The 18,347-nt window shown below is 38.3% G+C and overlaps 1 protein-coding gene across 2 annotated transcripts in view; it reads right to left on the minus strand.

The window, feature by feature from the left end:
• LOC149528529 (metal transporter Nramp1-like) overlaps positions 1 to 18,347 on the minus strand; it is a 148,465-nt gene that overhangs the window by 45,042 nt on the left and 85,076 nt on the right. For both annotated transcript variants that reach the window (XM_089809525.1, XM_089809524.1), the window contains 4 exons: positions 12,774 to 12,883; positions 12,426 to 12,607; positions 12,211 to 12,280; positions 11,540 to 11,713 (listed from right to left, as the gene is read on the minus strand). In XM_089809525.1, the coding sequence (XP_089665651.1) occupies positions 11,540 to 11,713; positions 12,211 to 12,280; positions 12,426 to 12,607; positions 12,774 to 12,883 (536 nt within the window). The remainder of the gene's footprint in view (positions 1 to 11,539; positions 11,714 to 12,210; positions 12,281 to 12,425; positions 12,608 to 12,773; positions 12,884 to 18,347) is intronic.

An 18,347-nucleotide genomic window follows, 5' to 3' on the forward strand; every position in this document is an offset into this window, starting at 1 on the left:
TGCTACAGTGATGCTGCTATAGTACCGTTGCTACAGTAACTTTGCTACAATATTGCTGCTACAGTACCACTGCTACAATGCCGTCACTACAGTGATTTGCTATAGTTTTTGGCATTTTTGCTACAGGAAAATTCATATTTTGGAGCAATTCAAAGTTTTTATCTATTACATTTTGCATTGTTTAAGAGTAGATATTTAGGGCATTGGTAGGGTTTGCAAAATTTGTTGTAATATGATGTATATCAAAATCTTGTCAAAAAGGATTAAAATATCATTGGAAATCATTGCATGTGTTGCCTTAATGTCTTAGTGTTGTAGATGCATATTTTCTCATTTGTAACCAATGCTATATGTTTCAAAAAAACACAAAAAACCATTTGTTGTTGGTTGTTTGGAGTTTTGCAAGTGTATCAATTAAAGTTTGGAATATATCTATATGTATCCCTTGTGTGCAAAGTGCTTGATGAAATTCTTAGGTTAGCAATTTGGAAATAAAAATCAGAATTGCATGGGATATTACAATGGTATCAGATCTTGCTTGCAAAGTGTTTGACGAAATGTCAAACAACTGAATTAGTCAAGAAATTGGTGTTTGACGAAGTTATAACCGATTAGGGTTATTACAATATAATTGGTAACCAGTTAGATCGGTTGATCTTCCAACTAAACATGAAGTATATCTATATGCAAGAGATAGGATTGTTATTTCTGTCTTTCATTTATGTGAATTATGAAAATGAACGTATCTTCTAATTGTATGTCATTGCCATAGTTAGCAATAGAAAGAAAGGGAATGATATAGTAGTATTTGATGCCCTAAATGATACAATGGTATTTGATGCCCTAAACAATACAGTGTTATTGGACACCCTAAATGATACAATGGTATTTGATGCCCTAATTGATACAATGGTATTTGATGCTCTAAATGATACTGTGATATTTGATGCCCTAATTGATACAATGGTATTTGATGCCCTAATTGATACATTGGTATTTGATGCCCTAAATGATATAGTGGTATTTGATGCCCTAATTGATACAATGGTATTTGATGCCTTAAATGATACAATGGTATTTAATGCCCTAATTGATACATTGGTATTTGATGCCCTAAATGATATAGTGGTATTTGATGGTATTTGCCATTTCGATAAAGTGGTATAGCTATTTGTTCCTAAGCGGTATTTATGGACTAACCTGGGTTTTGTAGAAGCATCCCTAGACGGATTTCGGTTTTGAATTCTACGGTATGTAGATTTTAAATTCCGTGTTAAATTCATTGATAATATCTTCAATTGTTATGAAATTTCTGTTTAACTGATTGTAACCATTAATCTCATTCCATAAACATATAATTGTCTTCCTATTAACATGAAGTAATAACTGTATTTCTTTGATATGCTAGTTGTTAGTTAAGACCTGGGAAAAGTGGTTGTTATAGTCTTCCACAATCTTAGCACACAAACGATTTTGATCAAGAGAGGATAAGATACTTAAGTATTTTGTTCTGCTGTTTGTTGGGTCATAAAACACACATCAACAATATTGTAAATTGTTTTAGAACATAATGAACCAGAGTTTACACCAATGTTTGAAAAAAAGCAATCATAGTTTTCTCAAGAATCACATGTTTTCTTAAAAAAAAAACCGCAACACATTTTTTTGTTTATTTCAAGTTTCAACTATGTGCAAAATTATTTAAACTAGCTTAGTCAGTTTGCTAATTTTTTATTATTATACTATAATATATTAATTTATGGTTTCAAATTTGTATGTGTAGGTTGAAACTTGATTGAAATGGCAAATAGAACTTCACCTCAATTAGGTCAGCTATAGGGTCTATTAGTGCCTCAGTAGATCCATGCTCATCTGGAGATATAGGCACACATCTTAAAGGGGCTAGAGATAAGGCTTGATAGTATGCCTCTGAAGGACTTGAGAATCTGAGATTAATAGTGTAAGTTGTATAAAATGTGAAAAAGAAATTAGTGAAGGCATATACCACTTCAAATACCATCTTGTAAGCATCACGAAGCATGACATGAGGGTTTGTGAGGCATTTACAAAAGAAATTAAACAAGAAATAAATAACTTGCTTGCTGCCCAAGAGGAGAAAACGTTGCAAAGGGAAAGGGAAAAACTAGCCACGAGGGAAGCCATTTAGAATCTCAGGGTATTGCAGTCTTGAAGAAGTAACACTTAAGAGTATAGTGGGCTCTCTTTGTAGCCCATGTATCGACAACTCCAATGTCCACTCGGCTACCACTTATGCTACTTCTAGTAGAGCACTACTATCAATGCCATAGTTGTCTTCTATAGATAGATATTTTGTACACAAAAACACACCTCGAGCACAACCATCCTTGGAGGGTACTAAGTCGAATGGCAATGTGCATTGGCAAGTAGACATTGTTTATGCAATACTCAGATAACCAGATTTTACTAAACAGTCAAAATTTGATGATCATAGAGTATGATGCAAATCAAAAATCTTACAAGTTGATTGATTTGGAGATTGATTGATTAATGTTCAACAAGGATGTGGAGATTGATGAAGAGGTTGAGCCTTTCTATCTCTCTTCTGATGTCAAGAGTTTTGTAGGTCATCCTTTAAAGCCTAAAGACATAGGTGTCCAACTTTCATCAGCTACACCTAAAGTGGGGGACTCTAATGGTTTTGCACAAGTGGAATATCCATGATAAGAACTAATACTTGTACCAGAAGAGTTTGTTTGGGAGCACTTGGATCTAGAAATAAGCAGTGCAAGTCATGATGACCATGCTCATTTGAATGTAGGGGGTATCTTCAAAGAGACCTAAGTGTTGTGAGGTTTTTCACACAATCGCTCCATCACAAACGGTGACCCCCCTTTTAGGCTTTAGCTTGTAGGAGTAGTTATTTTAGGTGGTTTTTGCTGGCAGTTTTTAAAGTCTCCAAGTTTGAGTTGAGTTTGAGCAATTTTGGCTCGTTGGGAATTAAGTTTTGATCTCGAGTTTGTGTAAGTATTTTGCTGTCGTTTAGAGGGATTTTTGCGGGCTAAGTCCAAGTGGAGAGAGAAATTTAAGTTTAGGAGAGAAGGGTAGCTAGCATGTTTGAGAAATAGGAGGAAGTTTGTGAGAAAGCCTCCAGTGAAAATTGTTCCAAGTTTGAAATTTTCCACTCCGGTGGAAATTACGCAACTTCAGAAATTTCCCTCCTCATTCCTCCCAAAAATCTCAAAACTCAAGTTCTTATTCAGTGGCAACTCAAGCGTTGCAATTTTAGAATGATGAGGGGAAGTAATTCATAATTTTTCCAAAGGATTTTCCCTTTGATGGAAATTTCGCAACTTTGGAATTTTCCAATTTGGTGGAAAATTCACAAGTTCAAAATTATCCACTTGAGGAAATTTCGCATTGTCTGAAATTTCCCCACATTGAGTCTCCCAAGTTCACCATCCACTAAGGCATTGGAAAATTGGTTTATGGCATGAAGGTAACATCATGATCAAGACTAGAGCAAGGAATTGCCAAAGAACGTTGGAACAAGAAATTTTAAGACCAAATTTGGATGAAATTTTGCATCTTCTAAATTTCCCTAGTCCATTCCTATCTATTACCAAGTGCTAAAATTGTTTGATGGGAAATATTTTGCCTCCTAATGTGAGAATTCGAAATTTGGATGTTAAGGTGACCCTATGGCTGCAATTTTGTTTTTTTTTTTGCAATTAAATTCAAAATTTCTGGGCGAATGCAGCAGGTTGGCCCTCTGTTTGGGTGTAGTTTTGAAATGCAAATTTTGATTTTTTAGGCCAGGCGGGCCCTGACTAGGTCGACCTCTTTGGGGATTACCCTTGACTCCTATAAGAAGGGGGAGTTCTTGGCATTTAGGCACCAAACCAAGGTGATTTTCCTTAACTTTTTTTAATAGCAGCATCCTCTGATTTTAGCAGTGATTTTCCTCTGTTTGTAGCAGCGTACCTTCTCTGATTTTGGGCAGCGAGGTTCTCCTGATTGTTGCAGCACTTTCAGACCTGATTTGGCAGCGATTTTTCCCAAGGGGGAGCAATTCTTCCTTTCTGCTTGTAGCAGACAGTGTTGAAAACTTTGAGGGGGGCAGTGTGAACCGAAAAAAAGGTTGGTGTTTTTTCCCTGAGAGAATTAGCAATTGAAATTTTGGTTCATGGAAGGATTTTAGGACACATATTTTCCGCTAATGCTTTAAAGATGTTTCAACGTTCCTAGATTTCTAATCTTCTTCCTCATTTCCCTTGCATACTATCTAAGCTTGATCTCAAGTCTGACTTATGTTTTGTTGTGGCAGGTAGCAGGATGACTGGAAACAAAAAGAAAGTGAGGCTAGTCCAAGCAAGGAAGGACATTGAGGATATGGCGCTGTCACCCTTCATTCCAAAATACAATAGAATCGGAGATACCAATCTGGGGCCCCTTGATATGGTTCAAGTAAAGTAAAGGATGACAAAGCTGCCAAACTCAAAGATGGCAAAAATGGTAGTGAAAAGTGGGATTGTTGATGCCACCACCTTCCCTCCTAAAATGTAGTGTCTTGAGCTGATCCTGGAATGTGCAAAAAAATAAAATGCTCAAGTGAAGATCGTTGAGTGTGGGAAGGAAAAGAGAGTTGTGGTTGTGCTATCAACAAGGGCTATAGCAATGACATTCAACATACTGTCCCAAGAAGGAGAAGTTTATATCACCCAAGAGCAAGCCCAAGAACACTACTCTAACAAAGTGGATGCTTGTGTAAAAAGGATGAGTGAAGAATGGATAGCTGAACCATGGCAACACTACTCCGAGATATTGGGGTTGGGCAAGTTAATTGTATCAAACTTCAAGTGAGAGATTGGAGACCTCATTGTGATGTTAAATCGGGTGATGGGTAAGCCATAGGGCGACATGTTCCAACCATGGATGTATCACTTCATAGACAAGATTTTATCCGGGGAGGTGAAATTCGACTGGGAAAAGATTATCAGCATCAATATTGATGTATCACTTCATAGACAAGATTTTATCCGGAGAGGTGAAATTCGACTGGGAAAAGATTATCAGCATCAATATTGACCTTTAGTTGAGGGCGTTGAAAATGGATAAGAATGCAAAGGACACTAGGTCATTCTATATGACATCCTACCAAGTCTACAATATAGCTCGAGTATTTAAGTTTCTTGGGTTGAAGCCTTTGGGGACATGTGGGTCTAAGAGAGGGGAGTATTTGCTACACGAATGTTATCCACAACTACACCTCCATAACCTTAAGGATTTAAGGTCTTCAACGATGTATTTGCCATGAAAATTGTGAGGTAGTTACAAGGGGCTCTAGAGATGAAACTTTCAAAAGAAGTAAGAAATTAATCAAGGAATATGGGTTATGGTATATCCAATATGACAAGTTCACATACATTCACATACGCAGAAGCATGGTGTGGCCAAGGAAATTACCATGGTACCCAACAAATCGGATAATTCTGCTGGAAGCAAAAAGGCAACTTCTCTCCTGTGATGGGATTCAAAAGGATAAGCATAGGCCAAGCATTTGGCTCCCACTCAGCTTTGGTGGCAAAACATGTCCCTCCCTAGTAGTGGCAAAATCAACGAATATAGAATCGGGAACCTATGGGCTAGGATTCTATCATGCAAGGCATAATTTAGACCATGTACAGAAGATCAAGATGAAGTATGGGAATCACTATTCCCAAATCCCAACATAGAAGATTACTAGGCTAATGCAAGTGTTGACTTTGAAGTGAGGAAGAGAGCATTCTCAAGACTAATTGCAAATGAAATCAGGAAGTATAAGTGAAAAAGAACCTAGGTCCTTGACTAGTTGGTGGATGATGGCAAGGTGATTAGAGAATACTTCAACACCACCATGAACCATGGGTTGGAGCCAATTGACTGGAAAAGTGAAATGGAAGTTAGCCTAGATGCCCTAATGAACCCAGTTTCCCTTAGCTCTCAAGAAAGGTTAGATCAAAAGATGCAGGAACTAGCCAGGAGACAGGTACATTTGACTTACCATAAAATGAGTGAAGTTGAAGAAATTGAGGACAAGTCGTCCAAACACCCTCAGGTGTCAAATGATCAACAAAGGGAGCCCAACTTGAAGAGGAAGAACACTACAAAGACTTTTCTCAGTGAAAATTTGAGGGAGAAGGAAGTTAGAATCAATAAGTCACTGGTTAGGAGGCAGATATAGGAGGCTCCCCCATCCAAAGAAAGCGCCACTTCAAAGAGAGAAGGTCACATCACTTATAAGGAATGCAGTGCACCGAGAGATCTCTTCAAAGTCAGAGGGCGGTACAAGCAAGAGTTCTTTAGGATATTCACCATTAAGTGTCTCTAAAGCAAGGGTACCTTCTTCACCAAGTGGCGATGATGATGAGATGTTGATATTAAGAGCTCCTCTTTGCAAGAACGGATCTCACCCAAAGGCGAAGGCCACTATGCAGATGTTGTAGTACTTCCAATTCAAAAAAAGAAGAGGATGGAGCCTAATCCGAGGATAGGAGAATGTACCACACCTAATTGGCTATGGGATACATTGCAAGGTGAGTAGAACATTATGGAAGCAAGACCAATTGATAATATTGAGCATCTTGTAGATCAGGAGGAGGAAGAGACTCACCCAGTAGGGAGATTGGCTAAGGTGATTTGGGATGAATTAGGGAATTGCAAAGTTCAAATCCCCATTCCCAAGTTAAACAAGACAAAGGATGATATCCAAGTTCAAGACTATGAGGTAGTGGAGCACGAGTTGGGAACTACCACAAAGGATAAAGAGTATGATGAGGCTAAATGAGGTCTCGATGCCTTCAAGAGAAGGGTGGAAAGTGAAACTGCAGAAAAGAACAAGTACAAAACGAAGTGTTAGTAGTTGCTAGCATTTTATAGAAACACTTGCAAGCCTATTAAACAAGGAGATCACAATGAGCCACCACCACTGACACTTGAGAGAGGAGATATAGAGAGGATGGAAAATGTTATGACCTCATTGAAGGAGACTTGGCCTAGATAGAAGGAACAATGGAGGAGATATTGAATTTTCTTCACGATTCTTGGAACAATTCCAAACACTTGTATCACTTAGAGATAGATCTCATGCATATGCGGACCTTCGAGAGGAATTTTGACCTATCAAGGAAAGAATCCTATCCTAGCTATGTGTCATTATGAAGGTTCTTGAGCAGTTATTGGTATAAGGGAAGCTATTCAAAGTGGGAGGAAATTGCGATATAGAGTCATGGTATTTTTCTTTAGTTCATAGACACGATCTCTTGGAAGGGATAAAGGATAATGGCGCCCAACTTGGTCTCTCTCTACATGAAGCGCTTGGGGTCTTGGGAGCCATAAGGTTTTCCTTCAACTTAAATGAGAAGAGCAAAATGAACATGAACTTGGAAGTTTTGAAGGAAAGATTGGAGATCTACATCATGGAGGAAGGTGGTTTCATCAAGCAGGAGTGTCTAGATGGCCTTTTGTTCCTTAGGGCTCTCATGACTTCAATTAATGATGGTATAGCCAAATGGAAGAAAACGATCACTACAACTAGGTCCGAGTTGAATCTGGTAGATTGGAAGATTCAGAACACAACCATGCCTCCAATGAATGAGCTTAACAATGTGGCATCTAGATAAATTGAATTGGCAAAGAAAGAAAGTGACAAAGGAAACATCATTTTCGATAAATATTTGATGTAATCCCATGTGACATCTATTTTCTCACTAGTTAGTTGTCTAAGTGTCAGATTCTGATTGGCCCCACACTTGTGGAATCTTTTGATTGGTTGCTACTCCCATGGATTTTTTCTATAGGTCTTTTTCGAGATACTCAAATCTCATTGGTTGATAGAGTGACAACCCTAATTAGGGTTTGTAGGATTTAATCAGGGCCATTGATTTTAGCATAATCTTGGTTTCTTATTGTACCTGAGCACCATATATAAGGACTGCTCCTCCCATTTGTAAAGGAGATGTTGGAGAATTGTTGCAAGAATAATGCCATTGCTCTACTTGTCATTGTGTTTTGCATGGTGATAGTTGTGAGCAAGTTCATGTTATTGCATGGTTATCTTCATCCTCACCTAAAGTAGATTTTCACTTCAAGGCTATTTTTCATTTCAAATAAAATAGAGTAGTATTTGCTTCAAGTAATTTACTTTAATTGAATGAAAGTAATTGTGGGTGTTTCCTTATATGACTCGAACAAATCCGGGCCACTAGCATTCTTATGGATTGTAAGAGAACCTTGTGTGGTAAGTCGATGAACATTGGTACTTAAATTCAATTGGTAGCGAGGCTTTGGTTTGTATCCATTTGGTGGGATTAAAGGGGAAGTGTCAATATGAAAACCATTCGAGCTCAACTTAGAATCTTGCACTAGAGGAGTCAAGTCACTAATTGATCTCCATCTAGTAGAGTCTAGGTCATCTACAAGTCCTTGCATTTGAAATTAGCAAAAGAGGTAGTAGTTAGGAGTAAGTAGGTTAAGAAGGCAAGTGTTGAAAGCGAAGAAGCAATATTTTCATTGCACATTGTAAGACTTCATCTTTAGAAGTGCGTTGTCGAGACTTGAGAAATGACATAAGTGCCCAAGTGTTACCGCCATATCACAAAATTTCTACTAAGCAAGTACCTAGAGTAAAGGAACCTTGAAGTCGCCTTGTGATCTTACTTTGCGAGCTTAAAACAAGAAGTGACTTTATATAAAGAGAGAATCAAATATTTGGTGTTTCACTTCGAAACATTGATTGTCTAATTCTAAATGTTGTAGTGCAATAAAACTCACATCAACACTAAGTAGTGGGAAAATCTCCATGGTGATGTATAGAATGATGAGATGATTGAGGGAAAATCATCTAAATCAAGAAAAAGACAATCAAAATTGTTCCTATGGCTAGAATTTAAAGTGTTTATGAACCACAAAATTTTGTAGAGATAAAAGGTAACCCTAAATGAGAAAAAGTCGTGGAAGTTGAACATCTAACACTTGGCTTCATTCAAATATTCCACCAGGAAAGAAACCCATTTGTTGCAAATGGGTGTACAATGTTGAGTATTAAGCATGGTTAGTGGCTAAAGGATTCTCACAAAGGGAAGGTATTAGACTATTAGTTATGAAATCTTTTTACTTGTATAGAAAAGATGGGCACTATTTGCTTGGTTCTAGCTATGGCAGCACAGTTTGGCTAGAAAGTTCATTAAATGGATGTCAAAAGTGACTTTGAAGAAAGAAGTGTACATAACTCAACCTTGGGGATTTCAAGTTGTACTGTTGTAGGCAAGAAGAATCAGGTATAAAGACTGATCAAGGCTCTTTATGGCTCAAGTAAACTTCCCAAGGCATGGTACATTATGATTACAGGTATTGGGATGACAAGAGTTTCAAAGAAGTCGTTCAAATCCCAACTTGTATGTCAATAGCATAGGCAATGACATCATCCTTCTAGTCATTTGTGTGAATAGTATCATCATAACAAGTAGTCAGTCACCTTTGTTTGAACAAATCAAATGGAATTTGAGCAAGGCTTTTGACATGATTGACTTAGGCCTCCTACATTATTGCCTAATTTTTGGCAAACAGTTGGTGGCATTTTCAATTGTCGGTCTAAATATGCCAAGAGTTTGCTAGACAGAAAGGGATGACAGTTCAGCCAAAACAGAATCAAAGTATATCGATGAGTCAGCAGTCAAGCAACTAGTGGGCAGTCTAATCTCTATCACAGCCATGAAATCTGACTTGAGCTATGTTGTGAATTACGTTTCCAGATTCATGACAACGCCTAAGTTGAAAAACCAGTTTGCAGAAAAAGTGTTGACAAAAATGAAAGGGATGCTCAAATTTTGGTAATCTGTATAGAAGAAGCAAAGATCCTAAGCTAGTTGCAAATATTCAAACTAACCAGATTTAATTGATGATGGGAAGTCCACTTCTAGGTGGATTTTCAGTCTTGGTATGGGTGTGTGATCACATGGACAAGTGAGAACAGCTAGAAAATAATGGTCAAATAAGTTGTTGGGATGGACTTGAGCAATATTCTTTATTCTTATAGTGGTCATTTTCTTCTTTGTTGTCAATATTATCCTTAATGAACAAATCCTTTTAACTCTTATTGAAGAGACTTTTGCTCCTTTGTTAATAATGAATATTTTAATAATCATTCTGTGTCATTAATTTTCCTGATACACCGTACATCCTACCACATTCCATGAGAATTGTCTGTTTCACCTTGCATTCAAGAAAACATGATTTGCTAAGAGTTAATGTCTCATCAAATTTCTTGACAATCTGATCCACACAAAGATATATCAAGCATAAAGGATTAACATATAGTTTCACTATTTGAAGCTTGGAGCATCTTTGTGAAATGCAGCACATAAAACACATTTACAAAGTCACTGGACCTAGAAGAGCTTATGGTTTGAAGTTTGAAACACATCAAAGTTCATCGATCCTTTACCACCATTCACTCCAAAAGGTTTCTTCTCTACATTTGGTTGACTATAGATAACACCTGACATCAAGACTTGCAACCACTTACACCTGACAAAGAACATTCCCAAAAGTAAGTCTCACTATTTAAGCATTGCTCATTATCATCTAAAAGTAGCTATCTTTGGTTTCCCAATTGAGGAGTTGAGTCTCACTGTTTAAAAGCATAATTTTGTAGTTCACACATAATTTCATCCATGTGTATCCTTGAAGGTTGTCCCCTCTTTTTGTAAGTCCTTGCAGCAGAGGATAATACATTTATGACTACACATCAATAAAGATAAAATTGTTGTTTCTTTGAATTCCCCTATGTGATTGTTCATTAGCCAGCATGGTTGGATAATTCTTCATTAGATCCTCCATCCATGACTGAATTGCATTGACACATGTTTCTGAGCTACTTCCAATGGCTTCCAAACACTTATGACAAGCAGAGCATATTGAAGACTGTTGATGAATTAATTTAGCATAAAATGTTCATAAAACTAAAAGGAAGATCACTTTACAAAAACAAAAGGAGTTGGACGAACTAATCCCGGCATTTAACTTTTGTGATCTTAAAATAGAATGTCAGATGCTATGCCAAGTCATTGAGTAGTCTTGTGCCTTGACATATCACCAATTCTCCATTGAATATAATCATGTATGTTTCTAGTGAGCAGCAGAAGCTGGATAATCTGGAAATGCAAGTTTTGTTGAACTATGGGACAAAATAATTCCTTGGAAGTCAATTAACAAAAGATGCTATAATCAGCAATACTAGGAACATTGACAGGAAACAGGGAGATGACACCAAAAGATGAATTGTGGATATGTTGAATTGAAATTTGAAATATATAATAATTATTAAAAAATCAAGAAATAAATGACTCCACAACTTTAATGGAAGAGCATTCCATCAACTACTGATATATAACCCCTAAAAGAGTACTTATATTTTCTTCAGCCCCGTGTTACTAGCCTGTTGTAAGAGAACTTGACCAATAAAGAATAGCACATTACAGAAATATTATAATATTTAAGTCATTATTATAAACAACTATACCTTCAGCAGAAAGGATGCTTCATTGAGATCTAGGTCTTCACAGCTCTTCTTGTCTTGTAGAGCCAAAGTTGGAGAATTGCAGACAGACCCACTTAAAGAAATAACAGATACATTGATCAAAAATGCGACAGCCAAAGCAAATGCACTCTCAATAAGATAAAACCTGCATGCCTCCTGCAAGTTATTTCAATCATTAGAAAGTGGTAAAAAAAGGTGGAAAGTAAAGTCTTATGAAAATTCTTCATTCTGCGCATTTTCCTTCTCACGGATTTAGAAAATATGAATTAAATTTCTCTCACCTTTTACTGTTAGATACAAAACCAAATATGCTAACAGAATTCATAGACGGGTTATGTAAAATAAGAGCCTTATGTTGGAGACTTTAAATAAAATACAAGTGCATACCAGCACCATTGTAATAAAAGGCAGCTTGGGTCCATCTAATTCTATGTTTCTACCCTTCAACTTTACATATTTCTTCAGAAGTTCATGTCATTTGAGTCTCTCAAAACACGATAAAAACTATTGAAATCAAAACATACTAAGGTAAAAACATATTCAAATATGCCTATCAAAACTGGAAATTCCTAGAGTTTGCCCCAAAACAATTTACAGGTAGACACAAATACTTGTTTCCATTGGATATAAAGCAAGTCATAAAATGAACTCACTTTGATGCCATTAACGGAGCGAGGAATTTTCCTTGATAATACCAAAGCAGAATGAAGAAAAAGATTGTGTCTGCGACACAAATTGTGCAGTAGTTGAGAGCTGTGGACTTTTAATACTTTATGTTCCAAATTAATAAAAGATCTGTTACTTCCATTCATTCAATGAATTTAAAAATTCAATGTAATAAACTTGAAACCTTAAAACTATGACTTACGGCATGACCATTGCTCCAACAAGAGATATTGCATGCCCAATTGCCCCATTGCCGTTCAACTTTGGAACGAATAATCCTTCTAAAACTTCTTTGGCATTAGGCTTTGCATAACCTAGCTCTAACAAGAAGCAAAAAGCTATAATGGCCACTAGAAGTGCTATTAGAAACTCAAGTTTGCGCACCTGCAAACATGTAACCAAATAACGACATTATGATTTATAATCATGATGAGTAAAAAACTAGGCCCCTTGATGTTAATTATTTTTGGTCAAGTCAAAGTTTAAAATATTGATCAAGCAAAAATAGTGTGAATTCTAATGATAACAATACACAGGGATAATGAGTTACCCCATATTGCTGCAAAGCAAGAAGAAACAGTGTACTCAATCCTGTGAGAAGAACTCCACACCACACAGGAATGCTGAATAGTAGGTTCAGAGCAAATGCTGTTCCAATCACTGGCAAAACAAATCCGAACAAGGAGGATTCATTCTTGTCATTGACTACATAATATTTCAAATAGAGATACACTAAATTTTCGAAGACATATGGCTATTAAAACCCAAAAATTAAAACTAGAGATATATAAATTTTTGAGTCACGACCACATAGGGTCATTACTCTATGTGGCATAAGCCACATGTTATTGACAAAAGTATAACAAAGCTAATGGGATTAGTTAGTACCCAAAAGCCTGCGCGACAGTTGCCTCACCCCTTCGGAATATACGTTTATATCATCCTATTGGACTGTGGATCATCATTATATTAGTACTCATGATTGTATGCTTTGCTTATATGAATAAAGTTCTATCTTGTTTTGTGTCATATTTTAGTCTCTGAATGCAATAAATATTTGTTTACCCTGTACGGTAAACATTTGGCGTCGTTGCCTGTCAAACCTGGTATCAAAGATGTGTTTTGAAGATTGATGCCGAATTTACTTAATAAGATCGAAATAAAAAAATAAAAAAATGATGATGTACGCACAACACATGAAGCATTAATTCACACACAACAAGCAAAATGAACGTACAGACTACAATAGCTCGTCGACGGGTGTCGAGGGGGTGTCACTGAAGGTGAGCACAGTGCCACAGGAGCACTGACTGATGGAGTGCATTCGCCTAACCATCCTCGAGAGGACTTGATAGAAGAGACAAGGGAAGAGTTCCAAAGACTGAGGTTGATCGAAGAATCAAGGGAGGAATTCCCATACTTGTATACACCAAGGGCGAAGAATCCAGATGGAAGAGAAGGAACCAACACGGCTTGAGGTGTTGAAGGAGCACAAGCATGGGGTGAACTCTTCATCCCCGATACACCAGACAAATGGATACAATTCGATAATTGAACAACTCAGTTTTTAAAAGAACTCATCACACCAGCACAGACCAATGCAGTTGTATAGAGTAACGCGGTTGTGCAGAACAACGCGGGTACGCAAAACAATGCAGGTGCGCAACAAGCACAAAAGTCAAGCGGAACAAGACATAAGCTAATGATGGCAGGGCTGAAGGAGAAATTGCCTAAATTTATTGGTGATGGGACAGTCGACCTAGTTTGACACTGTAAAATGTGTGAAATGATAAGGATTGTAAATGGCATAACAAACGAGGATGACTGGTTCTGTCAATTTTCGGCTACCCTAAGAGGTGTAGCAATCAATTGGTGTTTAGGCATTGACCAAACAAAGGTGGCCACATAGGCGGATCTAAAGAAAGAATTTACAGAAAAATTTCAATTACTAAGGGATGACAATGAGATCATAGCAGAAATCTACAGTATAAAGCAAGGGAAGAATGAGATAGTCTGCGGATATGCAAGGAGACTGAAAGAGATGGTGGGGAAGATGGAGAGCCCACTAGTTGACAACTTGAAAAAGCGATGGTTTGTTAAGGGGCTACAACCAACTCTTCAGAAGAAGATCAAAATAGTACCTCTGATATTGTACATTGAAGCATATAACCGAGCAATGGACTTAGAAAGCGAACACAAAACAGGGGAAAAGAAGAAGAATAGATCTTCTAACTTGGAAGACACATCCTCTGAAAGTAGGGACGAAGAATCAAATAAAAAGATTCGAGCATTACAGAAAGATATGTTGCGTATGATGAAATAATTAGAAAACAAGAAGAAAATACAGAAGGGGAAATATGGTGTACGAATTACAAGGAGGAAGAACATACAAAGGGCACTTGCCCCAAGAACCAATTTTGCGATATCTGCCATGTTGATTGCCAGACCTTCCACCAAAGAATGTTCATTCAATATGAAAAAAAAAAGGTCACCAGCAAGTGCTAATGATGCAAGAAGTGTCCACCTCAGGAGCTACGGGAACAAAATGATGCAACAACTTTAGGAGGGTATCGAAACAACAACCAACATGGAAGAGGAGGCAACAACAATAATGGGGACCGCAGTCAGATACAATATGATCCAACTGGATGGCCAATGATACAATGTCGCACATGAAACCTATGTGACCATTCACTAGAGATTGTACCATGAAGGGAACACCGCAGCTATTGTGCAGATGGTGTGGTCCTAGAGACCACGAAGACTTGAAATGCCCCAAGCATGGGGTGAACCTATTGACTATAGAAAGAAGTGAGAAATAAGTATTAATGGTCACCCATGCACGAGAGAAAAGGAGACATACCTAGATCCTGAAGAAGAGAAGAGAAGAATGAACAAGGCAAAAGCAGAAATAGAAAAGGAGATGATGGCCGAAAGAACTCAAATGAATGACACTGCGGGTACCTCAAAGAGGATCTAGGCAGAACAAAACATTATACAACAGGTAATGCAAGTTGAGGCTCCTATGAAATTAAACGACCTTCTTCTTGCAATGCCACAACTAAGAACAACAATCCTAAACATGACACCATCCCCAAAGACGATGGATGAGCCAAGGAAGAACACCCACGATGGAAGTGAAGCCCCCAAGACAGACCCAATGTTACTCACATTGAACATAGGACAACACCCTGTTGTGGTAGAGATAAGTATTCTTGGAACCATCCTGACGGACACCATTGTGGACTGAGGATCTAGCATTAATGTATTACCTGGGGAAATGTGGAAGAAGTTAGGACAACCAACCCTATGGCCACCTACATTCCAACTACTTAGTGTTGACCAACATGGAATTAAACCCATTGAGACTTTAATGGTGCAGACTGTAACAATCGAGAGACAACAATTTCTACTCCACTTTGTGGTCATTCCGCTGAAAGGAAGGGTTATGACACCATCCTCAGAAGGGGTTGGCTAGTGCAAATAAAAGTGAAACATGACTGGAAAAGGAACACCCTTTCGATGGTGGGAGAAGATGTAGCATCCTCGTCAGAATCCGAAGGTGAAGAGAGAGATGATGAAGGAAAGAAAAGGATGGAACCCGACGGAGAAGGCATCCTAAAACTAGGAGGACCCAATGATGACTTGGACTCGATGAATGGGCTACTCCATTGGCAAATGGAGGAGTATGAACTCTTCCCAAGTTGTTACGTGTTAGGGGTAGAAGAAGGAAATAAGGAGGATGAAAAGAATGAGTTTCCAATAGAATACTAAGAATTCAAGGAAGGGGAGGCATCGATAGATAAAACACCCGCGCACACATGCAACGAAGAGAAACCCATTAAATATGAATAAACCTTAGTAAAGAATGTGAATTTAGGGGGCAAGGCCAACCCAAAAAATATTTTTGTGGGAGATGACTAGAATCCTGTATTGAAAGCGACAACATCAAAGCATTCTTGGAGTACAAGGATGTTTTCGCATGGACATACAAAGACCTGAAGGGGTGTCGCCAAAATTGTGTGTCCATCGGATCCCACTAATACAAGGAGTGATGCCCGTACAGATGCGACTATACCGGATGAATAAAAACTATGTTGCATGAGTCAAGGATGAGATTAGTTGAATGCTTGATGCAAGCATTATCTTTCGAGTACAGACAAGTGAGTGCGTGTCTCCAATCGTAATCTCACTAAAAAAGGATACCACTCAAATGAGAATATGCGTGGACTTCTATTGTTTGAACGCAATGACAATTAAGGATCCATTCCCAATACCATTCACCGATAGCATTTTGGAGGAAGTGGCTAGGCATTAACTATACTCGTTCATAGATCGATTCTCTAGCTACAATCAGTTATCCATCATTAAGGAGGACAAGTTGAAAACAACCTTTATGGTGGAAGACAGAGTTTACGCCTACAAGTGGATGTCGTTCGGTTTGTGTAATGCCCCGACAACGTTCTAAAGGATCATCTTGCACATCTTTGATAAAATGTCAGTAGGCAACTTTAAGGCCTTCTTGGATGATTGGTCAATTTTTAGCGTGGAGGAGAAACACTTGGCCGCATGGAAGGAGTGTATGGAGAGGTGTAGATGCACATGGTTAGCACTAAATTCTAAGAAGTGTAGGTTTATGGTGCCCCAAGGAAAATTGTTTGGACACATCGTGTGTAAGGCAGGCTTGAAGATAGAGCCAGACAAGGTTCGAGTAATATTGGAAATGCCACCCTCGACGGACGTGACTGAAGTAAAATCATTCTCGGGACACATCGGGTACTACAAAAGGTTCATTAAAATTTTTGCCAAAGTATCTTACCCTCTCGGCAGACTAACTTGCAAGGGGGAACCCTACAAGTGGGAACCAAAACAGGATGAAGCTTTTCGAGAGTTGAAAACAAGACTGGTTGCAGCACCTATTTTGGTTTACCAAAACTGGGGCAAGGAGTTTCATGTACATGTTGATGCATTGAATTTTGCAATCGGAGCAACACTCGCACAGACAGGTGATCATGGATTAGACCACCCGGCTTACTTTACAAGTAGACTCTTGTCAAAAGCAGAAAAGAACTATAGCACGACCAAGAGGGAAGCTCTTGGAATGGTGTATGTTGTACAAAAAGTTCAGGCACTACTTACTAGCAACCCCATTTATGTTCTACGTAGACCATCAGGCTTCGCTATATTTGGTGAATAAACCAATCATCCAGGGACATAAGTAGATGGTTAGTTCTACTACAGCAATTCATGTTTAAGATTTTAGTACACCTTGAAAAAAGCCATGTGAGCGCAAATCACCTTTCTAGAATCAAGTCAGGGAAGTACCTGAGGGAGTCAATGATGACTTTCGAAACACGCAATCGTTTGAGATCGCCGTAATTCCATCTTGGTATGCAAGTATTGGAGAATATCTTTCAACCGGTTAGTTCCCTAGAGAAATGCAACCAAACAAGAGAAGGAAACTTGTACTGAGAAGTCGAACATTCCAGTTGATCAACACGCTACTATACAAGATGAGACTTGACCAAATCCTGCGGCGATATGTTCTTGAAGAGGAAATACTGAGAGTATTAAAAGAAACACACGAAGGGCCAGTAGGTGGACATATGTGGCCAAACACAACTATACGTAAGATACTTCTCGCAGGGCTATGGTGGCCCACTCTGCACAACGACGCTAGGGAATGGGTCGTTGGATGTGATACATGCCAGAGAGTTAGGAAGCCACTGAAGAGGGATTTTATGCCCTTGAACCCCTCACAGGCATAGGAACTTTTTGAAAAGTGGGGACTGGACTTTGTCGAACCCTTGAAGGTGAGCAAAGCCTGCAAATGTAGAGGCACGAGCCTTACTAGATAACTCCGCACTGAGTACGGAGAGATTCATCTATGAACAAATCATTACAAGGTACGACATCCCAATCCAACTGACAAGCGATTGTGGTGGACACTTTGTCAACCATGTCATTAGATTACTTACGACAGAAATTCAAATCTACCATTCCCTTTCGAGCTCGTACTACTTGAGAGCAAAAGGGCAGGTAGAATCAACAAACAAAATCTTGGTTTCGGTGATTTGTAAATCTTGCGGTGTTGAAGGTGAAGATTGGGAAGAGAAGTTACCAT

The sequence above is a fragment of the Cupressus sempervirens genome, chromosome 11 (assembly GCF_028749045.1).
Source record: "Cupressus sempervirens isolate cs-2001-9-10 chromosome 11, ASM2874904v1, whole genome shotgun sequence".
Lineage (NCBI taxonomy): Eukaryota > Viridiplantae > Streptophyta > Pinopsida > Cupressales > Cupressaceae > Cupressus > Cupressus sempervirens.